This window comes from Amblyraja radiata, chromosome 7 (genome assembly GCF_010909765.2).
Source record: "Amblyraja radiata isolate CabotCenter1 chromosome 7, sAmbRad1.1.pri, whole genome shotgun sequence".
Taxonomy (NCBI): Eukaryota; Metazoa; Chordata; class Chondrichthyes; order Rajiformes; family Rajidae; genus Amblyraja; species Amblyraja radiata.
The window spans coordinates 4,657,205-4,680,885 of NC_045962.1; the positions used below are offsets into that span (position 1 = coordinate 4,657,205).

The window sequence follows — 23,681 nt, forward strand, 5'->3', positions numbered from 1 at the left end:
GTTCTAAAGCTGCAGGTTCTGGTTGTTTTCCCAGAATGAAGGTGGAGAATTGGGCAATTTCTGAACCAATATTGCTTTTCTCATTGTTGTCAATTGGAAGTACAGCTTTGTTGGTTAATTTGCTTGGTATAAGTGTAAATTGTAAACTGTCCCTAGTGGGTGTGCAGGATAGTGTTAGTGTGCAGGGATCGATGGTCGGTGCAGACTCAATGGGCCGAAGAGCCTGTTTCCACGCTGTGTCTCTAACCTACACAAAACCAAATCTAATCTTACTATTACACACAACTTGTCACGTGTAAATTAATAAATAAAATACTCGTCTACAGTTATGTTTGACGTAATGTAGAATTGAGCATTTTACCACAATATGATTCATCAAATCGTATGAAACAGACCTGCAGGATTCGGAGCAGTGAATGCTCCAGAACTCTTTTGTTCAGATTACAAATAAAGTGACATGAAAACACAATTGGAAGAATCAATGACACATCAGGTGCCTTTCGAATGCTTCTCTTCCATTACTGTGCGCAGTGTGCGGTTATTTTTCCGCTGATTTTCAGTAGTGATTCATTATCATGACAAAAGATTCGCCCATTGCTGTCATTATTATGCACACAGTATAAATACCAAGCGACATAAGGCAGTGAAACATTCAGTCAGTTGCTAACCTCACTGGACTCAAAATGGGAAAGGCAAGGAGAGCTCAGTGTTTTTGCATTCTATTACATTGCAAATCTCCTGGGATGAACTGTTAACTTACAGACATTTATTTTTCTCTCCCCACAGGTCATTTTCTACGAGGACAGGAACTTCCAGGGTCGGCACCATGAGTGCAGCACCGACTGTGCCGACCTGTCCCCTTACTTCAGCCGCTGTAACTCCATCCGTGTGGACAGTGACTGGTGGGTGGCGTACGAGAAACCCAACTACATGGGGTACCAGTATGTCCTGAACAGGGGGGAGTATCCTGACTACCAGCGCTGGATGGGATTCAACGACAACATCAGGTCCTGTCGCAGCTACCCACATGTGAGTGATAATTTGACGTGCTATATTCCATACACATCAGTACCAGGTGTTGATCATTGTGTTTATAGATTGAGTTCCTCAATAGCAATCCTTCAGCTGCCATTTCTTTCATGATTGGGTTAACATATGTTGAGTGTTTGAAGGCACTGGACCTGTATTTGCTGGCGTTTAGAAGGACGAGGGAAAACCTCATTGAAATTTACATTGGATAGAGTGGATGTGGAGAGGATGTTTCCACTAGTGGGAGAGTCTAGGACTAGAGGTCAAAGCCTCAGAATTAAAGGGATTAGTGAATCTGTGACATTAATTGCCACAGTAGGCTGTGGAAGCCAAGTCAATGGATATTTTGAAAGCGGAGATTGTCAGATGCTTGATTAGTAAGGGCTTCACGGGATATGGGGTGAAGGCAGGAAAATGGGGTTGAGAGGGAGAGATACTGTAGATCAGCCATGGGTGAATACCAGAGTAGATGGGCTAAATGGCCTAATTCTGCTCCTATCACTTATGAACATATGAACATGAATTTCTCAGTGTGTTTGGTCCATCAAACTGTGCTTATTTATGTAACGGTTGTAACGTGAAACTGACTGATACTTCACACAAAGAGAGTTTTAAATCCCAATATGATCTATAGCTTGTTTGGAGAGATAATAAAGTGTGTGCCTTCTGCTGGCTACATTAGATTATTGCACGAGTCACAATGATTATTGGTGGAAACATTAATTAGATATTGCTGATAAATTTGTTATAAATTAATATGTTAATTCTTATTTTATAAATTTACAGGATATACTATTCTGCATTAACTAATCCTGCAAGGGCAGCTCTTAATCAGATATTTACCTCAAATATATTTGTGAATTTTTGATGTCTTTTCTCTGTTTATTGTTTCACATATTTCACTCTTTGAAAAATAAGATTACGTGGCAGTGAAAACTGGAAACAAACCTAAAATTCAATTAATGAGTTTAACTGATAAATAGTTTCATCTTTAATCTCATTGTTGGTTATACTCCTACATTACACTTCCCACTTTACCTCCACATGCTAAATCAATATTCAAAATATCATTACAAATAACATTGTAGATCAGCATTTCATTATTGCCAAACCTGACATTGTCACCCTGTCCAGCAGATTATCTCACTTTATCTCGTTTTTTAGACTTCAACTAGTCTCTGGAATATTCCCGTCCTTATTAGGTTGTTTTCTCATCTTGGACCAAATGTGCGTTTGTGTTTCACCCCAATTACAATCATATTTATTTTCCAGCAACGAGGTGGAAACTACAGGATGAAGATTTACGAGAGGCCTGAATTTGGAGGACAGACGATGGAATTCATGGATGACTGTCCCTCCGTCTACGATCGTTTCCGTAACCGTGACATTCACTCCTGCCAAGTGATGGATGGTCACTGGATCTTCTATGAACAGCCCAACTACAAAGGCCGACAGTACTTCATGAAACCCGGGGAGTACAGGAAATACAATGACTGGGGCGGATACAACTCCACCATTGGGTCTTTCAGGCGCATGAGGGACTTCTAATCTGTTATTGCATGGCACAAATTTATCTTGTTAAAATATTTATCGCCACAATAAAACATCTCTACTTCACTACTGTTTACTTCCACAAATTTATTGAAAGTCTAAAGATAGATGGTCTCTCATAATGTCACCATGTGTTGTTTAGTTTAGTTTAGTTTAGTTTAGTTTAGTTTAGAGATACAGCGCAGAAACAGGCCCGTCAGCCCACCGAGTCCGCACCAGCCAGCGATCCTTGCACATTAACACTATCCTACGCACATTAGGGACAATTTACATTTGTACCAAGCCAATTAACTTACAAACCTGTATGTCTTTGGAGTGTGAGAAGAAACCAAACATCTCGGAGAAAACCCACGCAGGGCACGGGGAGAACGTACAAACTCCATACAGACAGCACCTGTAAATGGGATCGAACCCGGGACTCTGGCACTGTAAAGCAGTAAATCTACCGCTACGCCCCCGTGCCACACTTCTTCATTGTTCTTCATTGTTCTCACTAAAATGAATAATCAAAGGTACAAAAATATGTTTGGGCTATTTAGAGGGATCACATCAGAGCCAGAGCTGATCTTGCCACAGTTGATGGCACATGGACATTGACTCTGATTGTTTAATTCCTTAACAAAAAGAACCAGAATTTATGCTGCACTTTAAATTTGTTTAAATAGTTGCAACATAGCTCACAAATAAAATCTGGTACTAAACCACATGATAATATATTGTAGAAACAAGGAACTGTAGATGCTGGTCACTGCACAAAAGGACCAAAACATCATCTCTCCATGTTCTCCAGAGTCTGCACCGCTGAATTACTCCAGAACTTAGTGTATTATGATTATATATTAGGTCAGTTGACCAAACCTTGGGTAAAAGTTTTATAAAACAGTTTAAGAGAATAGAGAGAATTGGAGATCAAGGAAGAAAATCCCAAATCTAAGATGGAGACTGGCAAAAGCACAAATGCCAATGCCGGCATGGCAAAAATCTAGTATGCTAAAGATAGCTATGTTACAAAAATTTGAGATTTAAAAAATGAAGTCTGCAATTTATCCCATCAGATAAAGCATAAAAAGAAGTTTAATTTGACACTAATTCACTTTTATATCATCAGTATTAAAAACAGTTATGGCCATTTTCATACTTGGAAATTAGCATCTTGTTCCCTATTGCTTTTCCATTGACTTAACACAAAAGTTGTGATTAAGGACAGTCAAATGGCCATAAATTTATTAAAAATTAAGAGAACTGAAAGAAATGTTCAGTTATTATAGATTGAAGCATTCTGAAACAAATATTAAACAATCTTACTTGGATGGCCTGAAATTAAAGCATATAATTAGTTAGTTACCCAATTGTAGCTAACTCCAAAATTCAATTACTAGATCTAAACATCTATCCATTTCTTAAGAAAAGATTTACATTTTTAAATAGCCTAAGTGTCCAAAGAACATTCACACAAGAATTCACAATAAAACATGATTTTTTAATCTCATTGTCATTAATTTATAGGCCAAATAGAAGGAATTTAGTGTTTAATTGCTGTAAATTAATGGCCATTTAAATCAGCTTGCGAGTGGGATTTTGTGAACGCGCTGGTTTGGAACCTTGCGATTGCGGTGGATTTGAAGCCCATATCGGCATGAAAAACACTGCCGGTTCGGATGGGCCCCCAAGTCACTTTCTCGCAACTTAAAATTTTGAATAAAGGGATCTTAAGAAGCACTTTTAAATGTAAAAATAAACAGCCAACTTGCCTTGTCCCCTACATGAGATCCGTCCCGTTGTCGGCGTTCGCGGCTTTAGAGGATGATTTTTAATCTTCTATAGCAATTAAATAATCCAATTTAGTTTAAAAATAACTGCAGCGAACGAATGTCGCAGCGATTTTTCGTCAGCAACTAAGCAGGCTGAACAACCTCGATTTCAATAGCCGAGAGAAAACGTCGTTTTAAACGCGCCCCCCTCTCAAAGGCTCCAAAGTCGCGCACACGGGCAGTAACAGAACTGCAGCGCCGCTGAAGGTAAGTTTTGCAACATAACTACTAAAGACACCGGAGATGGTCAAGTATCCTTGATGTATAGTGGAAAAAATCAGTTACATGGATCAGGAGGACAAAGGAATGCATTGTAAAGCAAGGACAGGTTTGTTATTGTTGGGCCAAGCTGTGTGGAAGCTATTCTATGTCAGTGAGTGCCAAAGTCAATGGTTGAACAGGACCTGGTACATTTGGATACATTGGAATTCCTAAAGAAAGTCAAGTATTCAAGGCTGGTTCTTTCTGCAAACCTCGAACCAGAATCCTTGAAAACCTGAAGGAATTTGAAATCATGAATTTAACGAATGTGATTTACAAATTAACGTATCAGCTGTAAGAAGGAGCAATTGATAATTTAAGTCATGGTAAAATAACCCATATTGTGTAACAAATAAATGAACCAATAAAATTGAATAGTATAATATATAAGAAGAACCCAATTATTTACAATATGATAAGAATTTGGAAACAAATAAAAGTATCCTTGAAATTAAATAATTTATCAGTACTAACCCCACTATTGAACAACCCCGCATTCAAACCTTCTCTCATCGACAACACATATCAACAATGGGATAGACTGGGGATTAGGAAAGTAGGGGATATGTATGAATTGGGTAAACTGTTATCATTTCAACAATTAAAATTAAAATTTAAATTGAAGGATAATCAATATTTTAAATATATACAGGTATGTGACTTTATGAAGAAATATACACATAGATTTCAAACTATATTTTTAGACCCTTTAGAAGAAGCAATTAATATTAAGGCTGATTCACAAAAATTAATATCATACTTTTATAATAATATATTATATAGAGAATCACCCTCAACACAAGCACTAAGGGAAGATTGGGAACATGAGCTAATGATAAAGATCTCGAAGGATAGATGGGAAAAGTATTTGATGAATACACATAACTGTTCTATTAATGCAACACATAATTTAATTCAATTCAAATTATTACATAGACTATATTATTCAAAAACGAGGTTGAATAAATTTTATCCAAACGTCTCTCCCAGATGCGATAAATGTTTGTTTCAAAACGCTAATATAACACATTCATTTGTAGGATGTACAAAGTTGAATAAATTTTGGAGTGATATATTTGATATATTTACAAAGCTCTTCAAGTCAAGAATAGAACCCAAAATGGAATGGATTATATTTGGAATAATAGGAGAAGATACCAATTTAAATAAAGACCAAAATGTTTTTTTTAATTATGGGTTAATAATTGGAAAGAAATTGATACTTAAATTTTGGAAAAATACAACCATACCAACTGTTAAAATGTGGATTAGGAATATGATGGACATAGCACGCCTTGAAGAAATGAGACTCCGACTAATAGATAAATATGACCAATTCTTAAGGAGTTGGTCTCCTTTCATCGACTTTTTGGAATCATGTGATGCAGCGGTACCATAAGGATTGCTGATTTCAGTTCATGACGTGGATAGATCTACATCTCCGAATATATAGATTTGAAAAATTCTCTTTTAAGGGGCCTTCTCTTCTATTTCTACTTTCCACTTTTTATTTTTTCTTTAATTTTTTTTTTTTTTTTTTTTATATCCACACTTCACATTTTTCTACTCTCTACCATCTATTTTTCCACTCTTTCCCCTTTCTATTGTTTTCTTTTTGTTGTCTTGCTTATTTCCTTCTAATAACATAAAACTAGAGGTTGTACATGGAATGGATTACGGTATGACATAGTTGGCACCTAAAATTAGGTGCCACTGTATTGTTTTGTATTGTATTAACTTCTAATAAAATAAACAAAACAAAAAATAAATAAATAAATAAATAAAATGAACCCTGGTCACGTCCTTCGATATTTTAATTCTCCGAGAAAAGAAGAAAAGAAGTATAGAAAAGCATAGAAAAGAATATAGGCAAATTATTTAACGGTGTATTAATGTCACTTTTGTATTGTGGGATATTACTCTATGAAAATGTGAAAAGTAGGAGAAAATATCTTAACAACTATTTCTCAGTGAACATTGTTAGAATATGTCTTAAGCAAAATTCCTGATATTACTCTGAATATCAAGCACATATTACAATACACAAATAAGGACCACTGGGCTGTGAAGTGTCATTGCACACCAAGGTATTTACAATATAACAGGAAGATTTTATAACAGGAAAGTATCCTCTAACCTTCTTGTCGAGTACTTACAATAAAATGTGATCTTTAGTAATTGATTTATCAGATAATTTCAGTAAAAATGGACAAAACATTGTTCGTGTCGGAAGGAACTGCAGATGCTGCTTTAAACCAAAAATAGACACAAAGAGCTGGAGTAACTCAGTGGGTCAGACAGCATCTCTGAAGAAAAGGAATAGGTGAGGTTTTGGGTCGAGATCTTTCTTAAGACTGATTGTTCATTGCTATGAGGTTTTAATACAGGCAAATAATAAAGAATTTGCAGATTAAAACAAATTAATTTGCAGATTAAAAATTGATTTGTGTCAGCCTTACAGTTATTGGAGCAATCTTGACTTGGCCTTTGCAAGCATCAAGCAAAATAACCATATAACCATATAACAATTACAGCACGGAAACAGGCCATCTCGGCCCTTCTAGTCCGTGCTGAACACTTATTCTCCCCTAGTCCCATCTACCTGCACTCTGACCATAACCCTCCATTCCTTTCCTGTCCATATACCTATCCAATTTATTTTTAAATGATAAAATCGAGCCTGCCTCCACCACTTCCACTGGAAGCTCATTCCACACAGCTACCACTATCTGAGTAAAGAAGTTCCCCCTCACGTTACCCCTAAACTTCTGTCCCTTAATTCTCAAATCATGTCCTCTTGTTTGAAACTTCCCTACTCTCAATGGAAAAAGCTTATCCACGTCAAATCTGTCTATCCCTCTCATCATTTTAAAGACCTCTATCAAGTCCCCCCTTAACCTTTTGCGCTCCAAAGAATAAAGACCTAACTTGTTCAACCTTTCTCTGTAACTTAGTTGCTGAAACCCAGGCAACATTCTAGTAAATCTCCTCTGTACTCTCTCTATTTTGTTGACATCTTTCCTATAATTCTGCGACCAAATTTGTACACCATACTCCAGAATTGGCCTCACCAATACAATTTTAACATTACATCCCAACTTCTATACTCAATGCTCTGATTTATAAAGGCCAGCATACCAAAAGCTTTCTTTACCACCCTATCTACATGAGATTTCACCTTCAGGGAACTATGCACAGTTATTCCTAGATCCCTCTGTTCAACTGCATTCCTCAATTCCATTTACCATGTACCATTTACCATGTACGTCCTATTTTGATTTGTCCTGCCAAGATGTAGCACCTCACACTTCTCAGCATGAAACTCCATCTGCCATCATTCACCTCACTCTTCCAAATGGCCTAAATCTGCCTGTAGACTTTGAAAATCTGCCTGTAGACTTCATTATCCACACCACCTATCTTAGTATCATCTGCATACTTACTAACCCAATTTACCACACCATCATCCAGATCATTGATGTATATGACAAACAACAGTGGGCCCAACACAGATCCCTGAGGCAGCCCACTTTCCCTGAGGCACCCCACTAGTCACCGGCCTCCAACCTGATAAACAGCCATCCACTATTACTCTCAGGCATCTCCCATTCAGCCACTGGTGAATCCATCTTGCTACTCCACTATTAATACCCAACAATTGAACCTTCTTAACCAACCTTCCATGTGGAACCTTGTCAAAGGCCTTACTGAAGTACATATAGACACAACATCCACCGCTTTACCCTCATCAATTTCCCTAGTAACCTCTTCAAAAAATTCAAGAAGATTAGTCAAACATGACCTTCCAGGCACAAATCCATGTTGATTGTTCCTAATCAGACCCTGTTTATCCAGATGCTTAAATATATTATCACAAAGTATCCTTTCCATTAATTTGCCCAACACTGACGTCAATCTAACAGGTCTATAATTGCTAGGTTTACTCTTAGAACCTTTTTTAAACAATGGCACAACATGCGCAGTATGCCAGACCGGAAGTGGCGGCGCTGGTAAACGGCTGCGGCTCGCCTGCAGTCCGTTTGTCTTTACTTTTTTATGTTGTTTTTTTTCGTTTTGTCTAGTTAGTTTTTGTTTTTTAGGTTGTGTTTATGTGGGGGGGGGGGATTGAAACGGGGCTTGCTGTCTCTCTCTTCGGGGGAATACGACTTTTTTTGTCATATCCCCCTCCTCTGCCTCCGTCTGCGCTGAGGCCTGATGGCGGAGCTGGCGGTCTCGAGACTCCGGAGGCAGAGCCAGTCAGGACTTGCACTGGGCTCGCTCCCGTGAAGGCGGCCCAGCTCGGGGCTGGAACGGCACTCCCGTCGGAGTGGCCCAGCCCGAGGGTAGAACGGCGCTCCCGTCGGAGTGGCCCAGCCCGAGGGAGGAACGGAACTCCCGTCGGAGTGGCCCAGCCCGAGGGAGGAACGGCACTCACGTGAGGGCGATCCGGCTCGGGGCTGGAACGGTGCTCCGGTGGCTGGGACGGCGTTCTGGCGGTTATGACCTGAGTCCGGGGTTGAGCCGCGGGCCAGCGGCTGCGTCCGTTGGACTGGAGGGCGGCAGCTTCGACCACCCCGGGCCGCGGTGTTTGAGCCGGCCCGTTGTGGGGTTCGGTGAGCCGCGGGACTGTTTGTACCATCGCCCGGTGGGGTACCGCCTCAGCGCAGAGGGAGAAGAGGAGGGAAGAGACTGCAGCCCTAAGATTTTTGCCTCCACCACAGTGAGGAGGTGCTTGGAGGACTCACTGTGGTGGTGTTAATTTGTGTTTATTGTTGTTATTATTGTATGTATGACTGCAGGCACGAAATTTCGTTCAGACCGTAAGGTCTGAATGACAATAAAGGCATTCAATTCAATTCAATTCAATCCTCCGGCACCATTCCCATTTCTAATGACATTTGAAATATTTCTGTCATAACCCCTGCTATTTCTACACTAACTTCCCTCAATATCCTAGGAAATATCCTGTCAGGACCTGGAGACTTATCCACATTTATATTTTTCAAAAGTGTCAATATGCCAATCGAACAATTGATAAATGCAGGATAAAGCTTGCATTATGCTGCCCTTCTCATAGAGCACCAGAGGCAACTCCAACTAATTTGAAGAAACAAGGAACTGCAGATGCTGGTTTACAAAAAAAGGCACAATGTGCTAGAATAACTCTGCAGGTCAGGCAGCGCCTCTGGAGAACATGGATAGGTGATGTTTTGGGTCAGGTCCATTCTGTAGACTGATTGTGGGGGAATCTGGAAGAAAGGTGAGGCAGGACAAAGCATGGTGTGGAAGAAATTAATTTAGAGGGAAGTTAATGGAAAATGAAAAGTGGTGAGTTCGCAGATTTGCTTCGAGATATTATTGCATGATATCATGGAGAGATGGCTGCAGTAAACTGCTCACCAATTCTCTGACTTCACAGCAGAATTAGTTGATAGTTATACTGTGCAGTAAACAACTTTTGTTAGATACTACTCTACGAAAATATTCCACCAACTAAATGGGTACCAATTATTTCATTAGCCATAACATACTTCCCACTTACGTTAATCTTATTTAACAACAGATGGTTAATACAAGTATACCACAACACAAGGGCATCTTGACATTATTCTATCTCACCTTTCAGGAAGCCCACGCCACCATCCCTTCTCCGATCCAATCATAAGTCTCCATTTACAGTAACATGTCTATGCCACAAGTGGTAGGGGGCGTGGGGATCTACTGTAACTTCTCACAGAAAGTTAAACAAGCTTTGTTATCTCCTCTACTATTTCATGTTTACATTTACCACCACCCTTTAACACATTCCCAGGCAAGAGGTAATATGTCTAATCTTACTTTGCCGATTCCCATGAACTTCTTCTGCACCTGGTCAAGTGAGAGCTTCCAATTGTCACATCCAAAACACCCTATCGTTACCTTGTTCAATTCCAATCAAAATTAAATAAGGAAGGATATTATTTTTTTTCTTCCACACCTGGTGAATAATAGGTGGATACAGTTGAGGGGGGTTTAGGTAACCTGATGATTGGGATTATGCTGTAAGCCTCCCAATCGCCAGCATATGATAGAGGCGCAGATATGAAAACAGATTATGAAAAGCAATAGGATCGACTAGACTTAGTGGGACCCTTCGGGTCCCAGCATCACACGGGAGGGCTGGTCCCCCAACACAATATTCCACCTCTCCACCAATTCCAATATTGCTGGCCAGTGGGGTGGGGGGGGGGCATTCTATGGCGCTTGTATGTGTGTTGCGGGCCGAAGGGACTGGTTTCCAGAGGGCTATTATGGACATTGTGGGCTGAATGGATTCTTGGTCTAGCAGTCACTCAGGCTTGGCAGCTCAGTCACTGGCAGCTCAATCACTCAGGCCTGGCAGCTCAGTAACTCAGGTCTGGCGGGCTGGCAGCTGAGGAACTGCCAGAAATTCTGCCAAAAACAGGTGACAGTCTCTGTGAGAGAGAAGGGGGAATGGGTGGAAATCAATTTTAGACATTTTCATCTTTTTTTACAGATCACAGCAATGAAGGAGGAAAGTCGATCTTTGCGTGGATCTCTGGAGCGCTAGTATGGGTGTTGTGCACTGAAGGGACTGGTTTCCAGAGGCCAGTATGGATATTATGGATATTATGGTGGGCTGGCAGTTCACTAAGTCATGGCTGGTGGGCTGGCAGTTCACTTACTCATGGCTGGTGGGTTGACAGTGCAGTCACTCATGGCTGGTGTGGTGGTAGTTCACTCAGTCATCCCTCCTCCCTTCACCCCCCCCCCCCCCCCCCCCCCCCACTCTGCTCCTTGCCATTCCCCTCCCCCCCCCACTCATTCAGTCCATCTCCCCTCAACCTCCCCCCATGCATTCTTAGTAGCTCTCCAACAGGGCAGCCATTCCTGCCTATTAGGTTCCCATTGTGATGAAGAACATGCCGGCATTGCAAGTGGAAAAATGATTTATTAAAGTTTATAATGTGAATGACTTAAAATATAACAAAAAATTAAATGTCAAAGATGAGATATATTATGTCCTTTCTTGTTGTGTTTCTTGGTGTATTCTGCTGCTCACTGCCTCGTGATGGCTGTTTGCAGTTGATTTAAAAAAAAGACAATTTTAATATAGAGAGATTGAGCAGTCAAATTTTAACAAAGGAAATCTGAGAATTTACCTCAAAAGTCATCATTCAGTGCAGGCCTGCAAATCCAATCTCACAACACTCCAAGCAGAGTGCAGGCAGCAAGTCCAACCTCACAGCACTCCAAGCGGAATGCAGGGCACAAATCCAACCTCACAGCACTCCAAGCGGAATGCAGGGCACAAATCCAACCTCACAGCACTCCAAGCGGAGTGCAGGCCACAAATCCAATCTCACAACACTCCAAGCAGAGTGCAGGCAGCAAGTCCAACCTCACAGCACTTCAAATAGAGTGCAGGCAACAGGTCCAACCTCACAGCACTTCAAGCAGAATGCACAGTTGCAAAATGCACACATTTTAATAGCACACAGTTGCCATAGCCACACAGTTGCAATAGTCACACAGTTGCAATAGCCACGGTTTCAATAGCCACATAGTTTCAATAGCCACACAGTTTCAATAGCCACATAGTTTCAATAGCCACACAATTTCAATAGCCACACAGTTTCAATAGCCACGCATTTCAATAGCCACACATTTCAATGGCCACACATTTCAATAACCACACATTTCAATAGCTACACATTCCAGTAGCCACACAGTTGCAAAAGGCACACCGTTTCAATAGCCACATAGTTTCAATAGCCACACAGTTTCAATAGCCGCACAGTTTCAATAGCCACACTGTTTCAATAGCCGCACAGTTTCAATAGCCACACTGTTTCAATAGCCGCACAGTTTCAATAGCCACCCATTTCATTAGCCACACATTTCAATAGGTACACATTTCAATAGGTACAGTTGCAAAAGGCACAGTTGCAAAATGCAGTAGCAAAAGGCACAGTTGCAAAAGGCACAGTTGCAAAAGGCACATATTTTAATAGTCACACAGTTGCAATAGCCACACAGTTTCTATAGCCACAGTTTCAATAGCCATACAGTTGCAATAGCCACACAATTGCAATAGACACACACTTTCATTAGCCACACATTTCAATAGCCACACAATTTCAATAGCCACACATTTCAAAAGCCGCACATTTCAATAGCCGCACATTTCAATTGCCACGCAATTCAATTGCCGCACATTTAAATAGCCGCACATTTCAATTGCCGCACATTTCAATGGCCACACATTTCAATAACCACACATTTCAATAGCTACACATTTCAGTAGCCACACAGTTGCAAAAGGCACACCGTTTCAATAGCCACATAGTTTCAATAGCCACACAGTTTCAATAGCCGCACAGTTTCAATAGCCACACAGTTTCAATAGCCACACAGTTTCAATAGCCACATAGTTTCAATAGCCACACAGTTTCAATAGCCGCACAGTTTCAATAGCCACATAGTTTCAATAGCCACACAGTTTCAATAGCTACACAGTTTCAATAGCCACACAGTTTCAATAGCCACACAGTTTCAATAGCCACACAGTTTCAATAGCCACACAGTTTCAATAGCCACACAGTTTCAATAGCTACACATCTCAATAGCCACACATTTCAATAGGTACTCATTTCAATAGCCACACATTTCAATAGGTACAGTTGCAAAAGGCACAGTTGCAAAAGGCAGTAGCAAAAGGCACAGTTGCAAAAGGCACAGTAGTAAAAGGCACAGTTGCAAAAGGCACAGTTGCAAAAGGCACAGTTGCAAAAGGCACATATTTTAATAGTTACACAGTTGCAATCACCACACAATTTCATTATCCACACATTTCAATAGTCGCACATTTCAATAGCCGCACATTGCAATAGCCGCACATTTCAATAGCCGCACATTTCAATTGCCACACATTTCAATAGCCGTACATTTCAATAGGAGCACATTTCAATAGCCGCACAGTTGCAAAAGGCACACAGGTGGAAAAGGCACACAGTTTCAATAGCCACACAGTTGAAATAGCCACACGGTTGCAATAGCCACACGGTTGCAATAGCCACACAGTTGCAATGGCCACACAGTCGTAATAGCCGCACAGTCTCAATAGCCACAGAGTTTCATTAGCCACACTGTTTCAATAGCCACACAGTTTCAATAGCCACACAGTTTCAATAGCCACAGAGTTTCAATAGCCACACATTTCAATAGCCACACATTTCAACAGCCACACATTTCAATAGCCACAGTTGCTAAAAGCACAGTTGCAAACGTCGCCTATTCCTTTTCTCCAGAGATGCTGTCTGACCCGCGGAGTTACTGCAGCATTTTGTTTCTACCTATTACTTGCCAGGCTTTGTCCTGACCCCACCCCTTTTCCAGGTTTCTCCATCCCCACAACAATCTGTCTGAGGAAAGATCCCAACCCAAAATTGCACCTATCCATGTCTTCCAGAGATGGTGCCTGACCCACTAAGTCACTCCAGCAATTTGTGTCCAGCACATTTCCAGCATCTGCAGACCGTGTAACTTTCATTGTATCAATGTCCGCTATCCACATAATCCAACAACTCCTGAATAATCCCGAAAATTGTACAATGCAACGTGACTGGGATGCGTAGAAGGATTCCTGCTGGCGTTATTGTCTATTGAGGAAAGTGTTCTAAAGCTGCAGGTTCTGGTTGTTTTCCCAGAATGAAGGTGGAGAATTGGGCAATTTCTGAACCAATATTGCTTTTCTCATTGTTGTCAATTGGAAGTACAGGTTTGTTGGTTAATTTGCTTGGTATAAGTGTAAATTGTAAACTGTCCCTAGTGGGTGTGTAGGATAGTGTTAGTGTGCAGGGATCGATGGTCGGTGCAGACTCAATGGGCCGAAGAGCCTGTTTCCACGCTGTGTCTCTAACCTACACAAAACCAAATCTAATCTTACTATTACACACAACTTGTCACGTGTAAATTAATAAATAAAATACTCGTCTACAGTTATGTTTGACGTAATGTAGAATTGAGCATTTTACCACAATATGATTCATCAAATCGTATGAAACAGACTTGCAGGATTCGGAGCAGTGAATGCTCCAGAACTCTTTTGTTCAGATTACAAATAAAGTGACATGAAAACACAATTGGAAGAATCAATGACACATCAGGTGCCTTTCGAATGCTTCTCTTCCATTACTGTGCGCAGTGTGCGGTTATTTTTCCGCTGATTTTCAGTAGTGATTCATTATCATGACAAAAGATTCGCCCATTGCTGTCATTATTATGCACACTGTATAAATACCAAGCGACATGAGGCAGTGAAACATTCAGTCAGTTGCTAACCTCACTGGACTCAAAATGGGAAAGGCAAGGAGAGCTCAGTGTTTTTGCATTCTATTACATTGCAAATCTCCTGGGATGAACTGTTAACTTACAGACATTTATTTTTCTCTCCCCACAGGTCATTTTCTACGAGGACAGGAACTTCCAGGGCCGGCACTATGAGTGCAGCACCGACTGTGCCGACCTGTCCCCTTACTTCAGCCGCTGTAACTCCATCCGTGTGGAGAGTGACTGGTGGGTGGCGTACGAGAAACCCAACTACATGGGGTACCAGTATGTCCTGAACAGGGGGGAGTATCCTGACTACCAGCGCTGGATGGGATTCAACGACAACATCAGGTCCTGTCGCAGCTACCCACATGTGAGTGATAATTTGACGTGCTATATTCCATACACATCAGTACCAGGTGTTGATCATTGTGTTTATAGATTGAGTTCCTCAATAGCAATCCTTCAGCTGCCATTTCTTTCATGATTGGGTTAACATATGTTGAGTGTTTGAAGGCACTGGACCTGTATTTGCTGGCGTTTAGAAGGACGAGGGAAAACCTCATTGAAATTTACATTGGATAGAGTGGATGTGGAGAGGATGTTTCCACTAGTGGGAGAGTCTAGGACTTGAGGTCAAAGTCTCAGAATTAAAGGGATTAGTGAATCTGTGACATTAATTGCCACAGTAGGCTGTGGAAGCCAAGTCAATGGATATTTTGAAAGCGGAGATTGTCAGATGCTTGATTAGTAAGGGCTTCACGGGATATGGGGTGAAGGCAGGAAAATGGGGTTGAGAGGGAGAGATACTGTAGATCAGCCATGGGTGAATACCAGAGTAGAGTTGATGGGCTAAATGGCCTAATTCTGCTTCTATCACTTATGAACATATGAACATGAATTTCTCAGTGTGTTTGGTCCATCAAACTGTGCTTATTTATGTAACGGTTGTAACGTGAAACTGACTGATACTTCACACAAAGAGAGTTTTAAATCCCAATATGATCTATAGCTTGTTTGGAGAGATAATAAAGTGTGTGCCTTCTGCTGGCTACATTAGATTATTGCATGAGTCACAATGATTATTGGTGGAAACATTAATTAGATATTGCTGATAAATTTGTTATAAATTAATATGTTAATTCTTATTTTATAAATTTACAGGATATACTATACTGCATTAACTAATCCTGCAAGGGCAGCTCTTAATCAGACATTTACCTCAAATATATTTGTGAATTTTTGATGTCTTTTCTCTTTTTATTGTTTCACATATTTCACTCTTTGAAAAATAAGATTTCGTGGCAGTGAAAACTGGAAACAAGCCTAAAATTCAATTAATAATTTTAACTGATAAATAGTTTAATCTTTAATCTCATTGTTGGTTATACTCCTACATTACACTTCCCACTTTACCTCCACATACTAAATGAATATTCAAAATATCATTACAAATAACATTGTAGATCAGCATTTCATTATTGCCAAACCTGACATTGTCACTCTGTCCAGCAGATCATCTCACTTTATCTTGTTTTTTAGACTTCAACTAGTCTCTGGAATATTCCCGTCCTTATTAGGCTGTTTTCTCATCTTGGACCAAATGTGCATTTGTGTTTCACCCCAATTACAATCATATTTATTTTACAGCAACGAGGTGGAAACTACAGGATGAAGATTTACGAGAGGCCTGACTTTGGAGGACAGACGATGGAATTCATGGACGACTGTCCCTCCGTCTACGATCGCTTCCGTAACCGTGACATTCACTCCTGCCAAGTGATGGATGGTCACTGGATCTTCTATGAACAACCCAACTACAAAGGCCGACAGTACTTCATGAGACCCGGGGAGTACAGGAAATACAATGACTGGGGCGGATACAACTCCACCATCGGGTCTTTCAGGCGCATGAGGGACTTCTAATCTGCTATTGCATGGCACAAATTTATCTTGTTAAAATATTTATCGCCACAATAAAACATCTCTACTTCACTACTGTTTACTTCCACAAATTTATTGAAAGTCTAAAGATAGATGGTCTCTCATAATGTCACCATGTGTTGTTTAGTTTAGTTTAGTTTAGTTTAGAGATACAGCGCAGAAACAGGCCCGTCAGCCCACCGAGTCCACACCAGCCAGCGATCCTTGCACATTAACACTATCCTACGCACATTAGGGACAATTTACATTTGTACCAAGCCAATTAACTTACAAACCTGTATGTCTTTGGAGTGTGAGAAGAAACCAAACATCTCGGAGAAAAGGTACACAAAATTGCTGGGGAAAATCAGCGGGTGCAGCAGCATCTATGGAGCGAAGGAAATAGGCGACGTTTCGGGCCGAAACCCTTCTTCAGACTGATGGGGGGTGGGGGGGGGGAGAAGGAAGGAAAAGGGGAGGAGGAGGAGCCCGAGGGCGGGCGGATGGGAGGGTGGGAGGAGACAGCTAGAGGGTTGAGGAAGGGGAGGAAATAGCAAGGACTAGCAAAATTGGGAGAATTCAATGTTAATGCCATCCGGACGCAAGGTCCCCAGACGGAATATGAGGTGCTGTTCCTCCAATTTCCGCTGTTGCTCACTCTGGCAATGGAGGAGACCCAGGACAGAGAGGTCGGATTGGGAATGGGAGGGGGAGTTGAAGTGCTGAGCCACCGGGAGGTCAGGTTGGTTATTGCGGACTGAGCGGAGGTGTTCGGCGAAACGATCGCCCAACCTACGCTTGGTCTCACCGATGTAAATGAGCTGACATCTAGAGCAGCGGATGCAGTAGATGAGGTTGGAGGAGATACAGGTGAACCTTTGTCGCACCTGGAACGACTGCTTGGGTCCTTGAATGGAGTCGAGGGGGGAGGTGAAGGGACAGGTGTTGCATTTCTTGTGGTTGCAACGGAAAGTGCCCGGGGAGGGGGTGGTGCGGGAGGGAAGGGAAGAATTGACGAGGGAGTTGCGGAGGGAGCAGTCTTTGCGGAAGGCAGACATGGGGGGAGATGGGAAGATGTGGCGAGTGGTGGGGTCACGTTGGAGGTGGCGGAAATGGCGGAGGATTATGTGTTGTATTTGCCGGCTGGTGGGGTGAAAGGTGAGGACCAGAGGGACTCTACCCTTGTTGCGAGTATGGGGATGGGGAGAGAGAGCAGTGTTACGGGGTATGGATGAGACCCTGGTGTGAGCTTCATTTATGGTGGCGGAGGGGAATCCCCGTTCCCTGAAGAACGAGGACATTTCCGATGCCCTGGTATGGAATGTCTCATCCTGGGAACAGATACGGCGTTAGCGGAGGAATTGGGAGTAGGGGATGGAGTCTTTACAGGGGGCAGGGTGGGAAGACGTGTAGTCCAGATAGCCATGTTAGTCAGTGGGTTTGTAATGTATGTCGGTCAGGAGTTTGTCCCCTGCGATGGAGATGGTGAGGTCAAGGAATGGTAGGGAAGTGTCGGAAATCGTCCAGGTGTATTGGAGTGCCAGATGGAAGTTGGTGGTGAAGTGGATGAAGTCAGTCAGTTGTGTGTAGGTGCAGGAGGTGGCCCCAAAGCAGTCATCAATGTAACGGAGGTAGAGGTCGGGGATGGGGCCCTGGTACGTCTCGAACAAGGATTGTTCAACGTACCCGACAAAGAGGCAGGCGTAGCTGGGGCCCATGCGTGTGCCCATAGCTACGCCTTGTGTTTGGAGGAAATGGGAGGAGTCAAATGTAAAGCTGTTGAGGGTGAGGACCAACTCCGCTAAGCGGAGGAGAGTGTCAGTGGCTGGGTATAGGTTGCTCCTCTGGTCGAGGAAGAACCGGAGGGCTCCGAGGCCATCCTGGTGGGGGATGGAGGTGTAGAGTGACCGGACATCCATGGTGAAGATGAGGAGGTGAGGGCCCAGAGAGTGGAATGCGTGGAGGCGGCGGAGAGTGTCTGAGGTGTCTAGAACATAGGTGGGGAGGGATTTGACCAAGGGGGATAGGATGGAGTCAAGGTATGTGGAGATGAGTTCGGTGGGGCATGAACACGCAGAGACAATGGGTCTGCCGGGAGAGCCGGGTTTGTGGATTTTGGGGAGAAGGTAAAAACGAACCGTGCGGGGCTGGGGAACGATGAGGTTGGAAGCTTGGTCGGGCAGGGCGTGGGAATTGATGAAGTCGGTGATGGTGCTAGAAATGGTGGCCTGGTGCTCGTCAGTGGGGTCATGGTCCAAGGGTAAGTAGGAGGAGGTGTCCGAGAATTGGCGCGTGGCAGAGAAAACCCACGCAGGGCACGGGGAGAACGTACAAACTCCATACAGACAGCACCTGTAATCGGGATCGAACCCGGGACTCTGGCACTGTAAAGCAGTAAATCTACCTCTAGGCCCCCGTGCCACACTTCTTCATTGTTCTTCATTATTCTCACCAAAATGAATAATCAAAGGTACAAAAATATGTTTGGGCTATTTAGAGGGATCACATCAGAGCCAGAGCTGATCTTGCCACAGTTGATGGCACATGGACATTGACTCTGATTGTTTAATTCCTTAACAAAAAGAACCAGAATTTATGCTGCACTTTAAATTTGTTTAAATAGTTGTAACATAGCTCACAAATAAAATCTGGTACTAAACCACATGATAATATATTGTAGAAACATGGAACTGTAGATGCTGGTCACTGCACAAAAGGACCAAAACATCATCTCTCCATGTTCTCCAGAGTCTGCACCGCTGAATTACTCCAGAACTTAGTGTATTATGATTATATATTAGGTCAGTTGACCAAACCTTGGGTAAAAGTTTTATAAAACAGTTTAAGAGAATAGCGAGAATTGGTCATCAAGGAAGAAAATCTCAAATCTAAGATGGAGACTGGCAAAAGCACAAATGCCAATGCCGGCATGGCAAAAATCTAGTATGCTAAAGATAGCAATGTTACAAAAATTTGAGATTTAAAAAAATCAAGTCTGCAATTTATCCCATCAGATAAAGGATAAAAAGAAATTTAATTTGACACCTAATTCACTTTTATATCATCAGTATTAAAAAAAGTTATGGCCATTTTCATACTCGGAAATTAGCATCTTGTTCCCTATTGCTTTTCCATTGACTTAACATAAAAGTTGTGATTAAGGACAGTCAAATGGCCATAACTTTATTAAAAATTAAGAGAACTGAAAGAAATGTTCAGTTATTATAGATTGAAGCATTCTGAAACAAATATTAAACAATCTTACTTGGATGGCCTGAAATTAAAGCATATAATTAGTTAGTTACCCAATTGTAGCTAACTCCAAAATTCAATTACTAGATCTAAACATCTATCCATTTCTTAAGAAAAGATTTACATTTTAAAATAGCCTAAGTGTCCAAAGAACATTCACACAAGAATTCACAATAAAACATGGTTTTTTAATCTCATTGTCATTAATTTATAGGACACATAGAAGAAATTTAGTGTTTAATTGCTGTAAATTAATGGCCATTTAAATCAGCATGTGAGTGGGATTTTGTGGAACGCGCTGGTTTGGAAGCTTGCGATTGCGGTGGATTTGAAGCCCATATCGGCATGAAAAACACTGTCGGTTCGGATGGGCCCCCAAGTCACCTTCTCGCAACTTAAAATTTTGAATAAAGGGATCTTAAGAAGCACTTTTTAATGTAAAAATAAACAGCCTACTTTGCCTTGTCCCCTACGTGAGATCCGTCCCGTTGTCGGTGTTCGCGGCTTTAGAGGATGATTTTGAATCTACTATAGCAATTAAATAATCCAATTTAGTTTAAAAATAACTGCAGCGAACGAATGTTGCAGCGATTTTTCGTCAGCAACTAAGCAGGCTGAACAACCTCGATTTCAATAGCCCAGAGAAAACGGCGTTTTAAACCCGCCCCCCTCTCAAAGGCGCCAAAGTCGCACACACGGGCAGTAACAGAACTGCAGCGCCGCTGAAGGTAAGTTTTGCAACATACCTACTAAAGTATTGGAGATGGTCAAATATCCTTGATGTATAGTGGAAAAAATCAGTTACATGGATCAGGAGGACAAAGGAATGCATTGTAAAGCAAGGACAGGTTTGTTATTGTTGGGCCAAGCTGTGTGGAAGCTATTCTATGTCAGTGAGTGCCAAAGTCAATGGTTGAACAGGACCTGGTACATTTGGATACATTGGAATTCCTAAAGAAAGTCAAGTATTCAAGGCTGGTTCTTTCTGCAAACCTCGAACCAGAATACTTGAAAACCTGAAGGAATTTGAAATCATGAATGTGATTTACAAATTTTTTTTTTTTTTTTTTTAATATTTTATTTTATTAGAAGTAAGTACAGTCATATGGCACCAAAGTGCCTAATATATATTTTCATAATACATTTTATGTACAACTTCTTTTTTTTTTTTTATTACACTGAAAAAAGATTAGAATAAGAAAAAGAAGTTAGATAGTAAAGGATAGAAAGATGTGAAATATATAGTGTGTGAAAAAAGAAAACGAGTAAATGAAAAAAGTTGAGAGAGAGAATAGAGAGAAAAAAAGAAAAAAAAGAAAAAAGAGGAGATCATTATTTATAGTCTTGACCAACCCTCGTCCAGTCCTGAAACAGTTATTTTTTACAATTGTGTTGCACCATATGATTCCAAAAAAACGACGAATGGAGACCAACTCGTTATGAATTGGTCTGATTTATCCATTAGGAGGAATCGCATTTCCTCAAGATGAGCGGTGTCCAACATACTTGCAATCCACATTTTAAGCGTTGGTATTGATGTACCTTTCCAAAATTTAAGAATTAATTTTTTTGCTATTATTAAACCATAGTTAAGGAATAGATTTTGAGATGTGTTCAATTTATTCCCATCTTCCATTACGCCAAATATAATCATTTCAGTATTAGGTTCCATTCTTGTCTTGAATAATTTTGTAAATATTTCAAAAATATCATTCCAGAATCTATAAAGTTTTATGCAGGAGACTAAGGAGTGTGTTATAGTTGCCTTTTGGGCTAGACATTTATCACAAGTGGCGGATATATTTGGATAAAATTTGTTCAATCTTGTTTTTGAGTAATATAATCTATGTACAATTTTAAATTGAATTAAATTATGTCTTACATTAATTGAACATTTGTGAATATATATCAGGTATTTTTCCCATTTAACCTTCGTAATTTTTATCATTAGTTCCCGTTCCCACTCTTCTCTAAGTACCTCTGTCGATGGTAGGTCTATATTTAGAATACTATTATATAAATATGATATTAATTTTTGTGAGTCAGCTTCAATATTCATTGCCTCTTCCAATAAGTCAGGAGTTACTTTTTGATATCCTTGTATATATTTTTTCACGAAATCGCAAATCTGAAGATATTTAAAATATTGGTTGTTTTTCAATTTAAATTTTAATTGTAATTGTTGGAATGATAGTAAGTTTCCCATTTCATACATATCCCCGATCCTTCTAATTCCGAGACTTTCCCATTGGTTATATGTCTTATCAATAAGAGATGGTTTAAATAAAGGGTTATTCGCTATTGGCATTAACAGTGATAGATTTCTTAATTTTAAAGATAATTTTATTTGTTTCCAAATTCTTATTGTACCATATATAATTGGGTTCTTCTTATATATTGTGTTATTCAGTTTTTTTGGGGAGAAGAGGATCGTTCCTATATTACTAGGATGGCAATCCTCCTTCTCCATTTTTATCCATTCTGTCTGTTGGGTAGCACTATCCAACCAATAAATCATATTCTTAATATGCACTGCCCAGTAATAATACATAAAATTCGGAAGTGAAAGTCTCCCGACCTCTTTTGGTTTACATAAATGTTTTTTTGTGATTCTATGTGATCTATAGTCCCAAATATAATTAGTAATATTAGAGTCTAATTTTTTAAAAAAGTATTTTGGTATATATACCGGTACAGATTGAAATAGGTATAATAATTGTGGTAGGAAGATCATTTTTATTGCATTTATTCTACCTAATAATGATAAGGGAAGTGTTTTCCAAAATTTAATCAACGTATTAAGTTTATTTAATAAAGGCATGAAATTAGCATTGAATAATGCTTTATATTTTCTAGTAATCTGAATACCCAAATATTTAAATTTTTCTGTTGCGATTTTAAAGGGGAACTTCAGTAAGTGTGTAGGTTCTTGAGGTTTTAATGTCATGATTTCACTTTTATTCCAGTTTATTCTATATCCAGAAAAAGACCCAAATTCCTCTATTAAGTTTAATAAATTTGGTATGCTCGTTTGTGACTTTGTAATATATAAAAGTATATCGTCTGCATATAATGAGATTTTATTCTTTGAGTCTCTGGTATTATAGCCCTGAATATTCGGATGAATTCTTATACTTTCAGCCAGGGGTTCTATCATAAGGGCAAATAGCAGGGGTGATAGTGCACATCCCTGCCTATTACCCCTTGATAGTTGAAATTTTTGAGATAGCATGTTATTAGTTAAAATTCTTGCCATCGGTTTATCATATAATAATTTTACCCATCTTATAAAATTCTCTCCCATATTAAATTTTTGTAGTACTTTATATAAGTATTGCCACTCTACCTGATCAAATGCTTTCTCTGCATCCAAAGAAATAATTGATATATCTTCTTCCTCTACTTTATGCGAGTACATTATATTAAACAGACGTCTCAGATTATTAAATGAGTGTCTTTTAGGTATAAACCCCGTTTGATCAGGGTTTATCAATTTACTAATATATTTGCTTAATCTTCTTG

The 23,681-nt window shown here is 40.4% G+C and overlaps 2 protein-coding genes across 2 annotated transcripts; both read left to right on the forward strand.

Moving 5' to 3' along the window:
• Positions 1-665: 665 nt before the first annotated feature.
• Positions 666-2,643, forward strand: LOC116974965 (gamma-crystallin S-1-like). Its single transcript, XM_033023588.1, has 3 exons — positions 666-692; positions 787-1,029; positions 2,302-2,643. The coding sequence occupies exons 1-3, from the start codon at positions 684-686 to the stop codon at positions 2,575-2,577; spliced, it is 528 nt and encodes a 175-aa protein (XP_032879479.1). The 5' UTR covers positions 666-683; the 3' UTR covers positions 2,578-2,643.
• A 12,346-nt stretch (positions 2,644-14,989) lies between these two features.
• LOC116974962 (gamma-crystallin S-1-like) lies at positions 14,990-16,976 on the forward strand. The gene is made up of 3 exons (XM_033023585.1): positions 14,990-15,020; positions 15,115-15,357; positions 16,635-16,976. Exons 1-3 carry the CDS (start codon positions 15,012-15,014, stop codon positions 16,908-16,910), a joined length of 528 nt encoding a protein of 175 aa, XP_032879476.1. The 5' UTR covers positions 14,990-15,011; the 3' UTR covers positions 16,911-16,976.
• Positions 16,977-23,681: the final 6,705 nt, after the last annotated feature.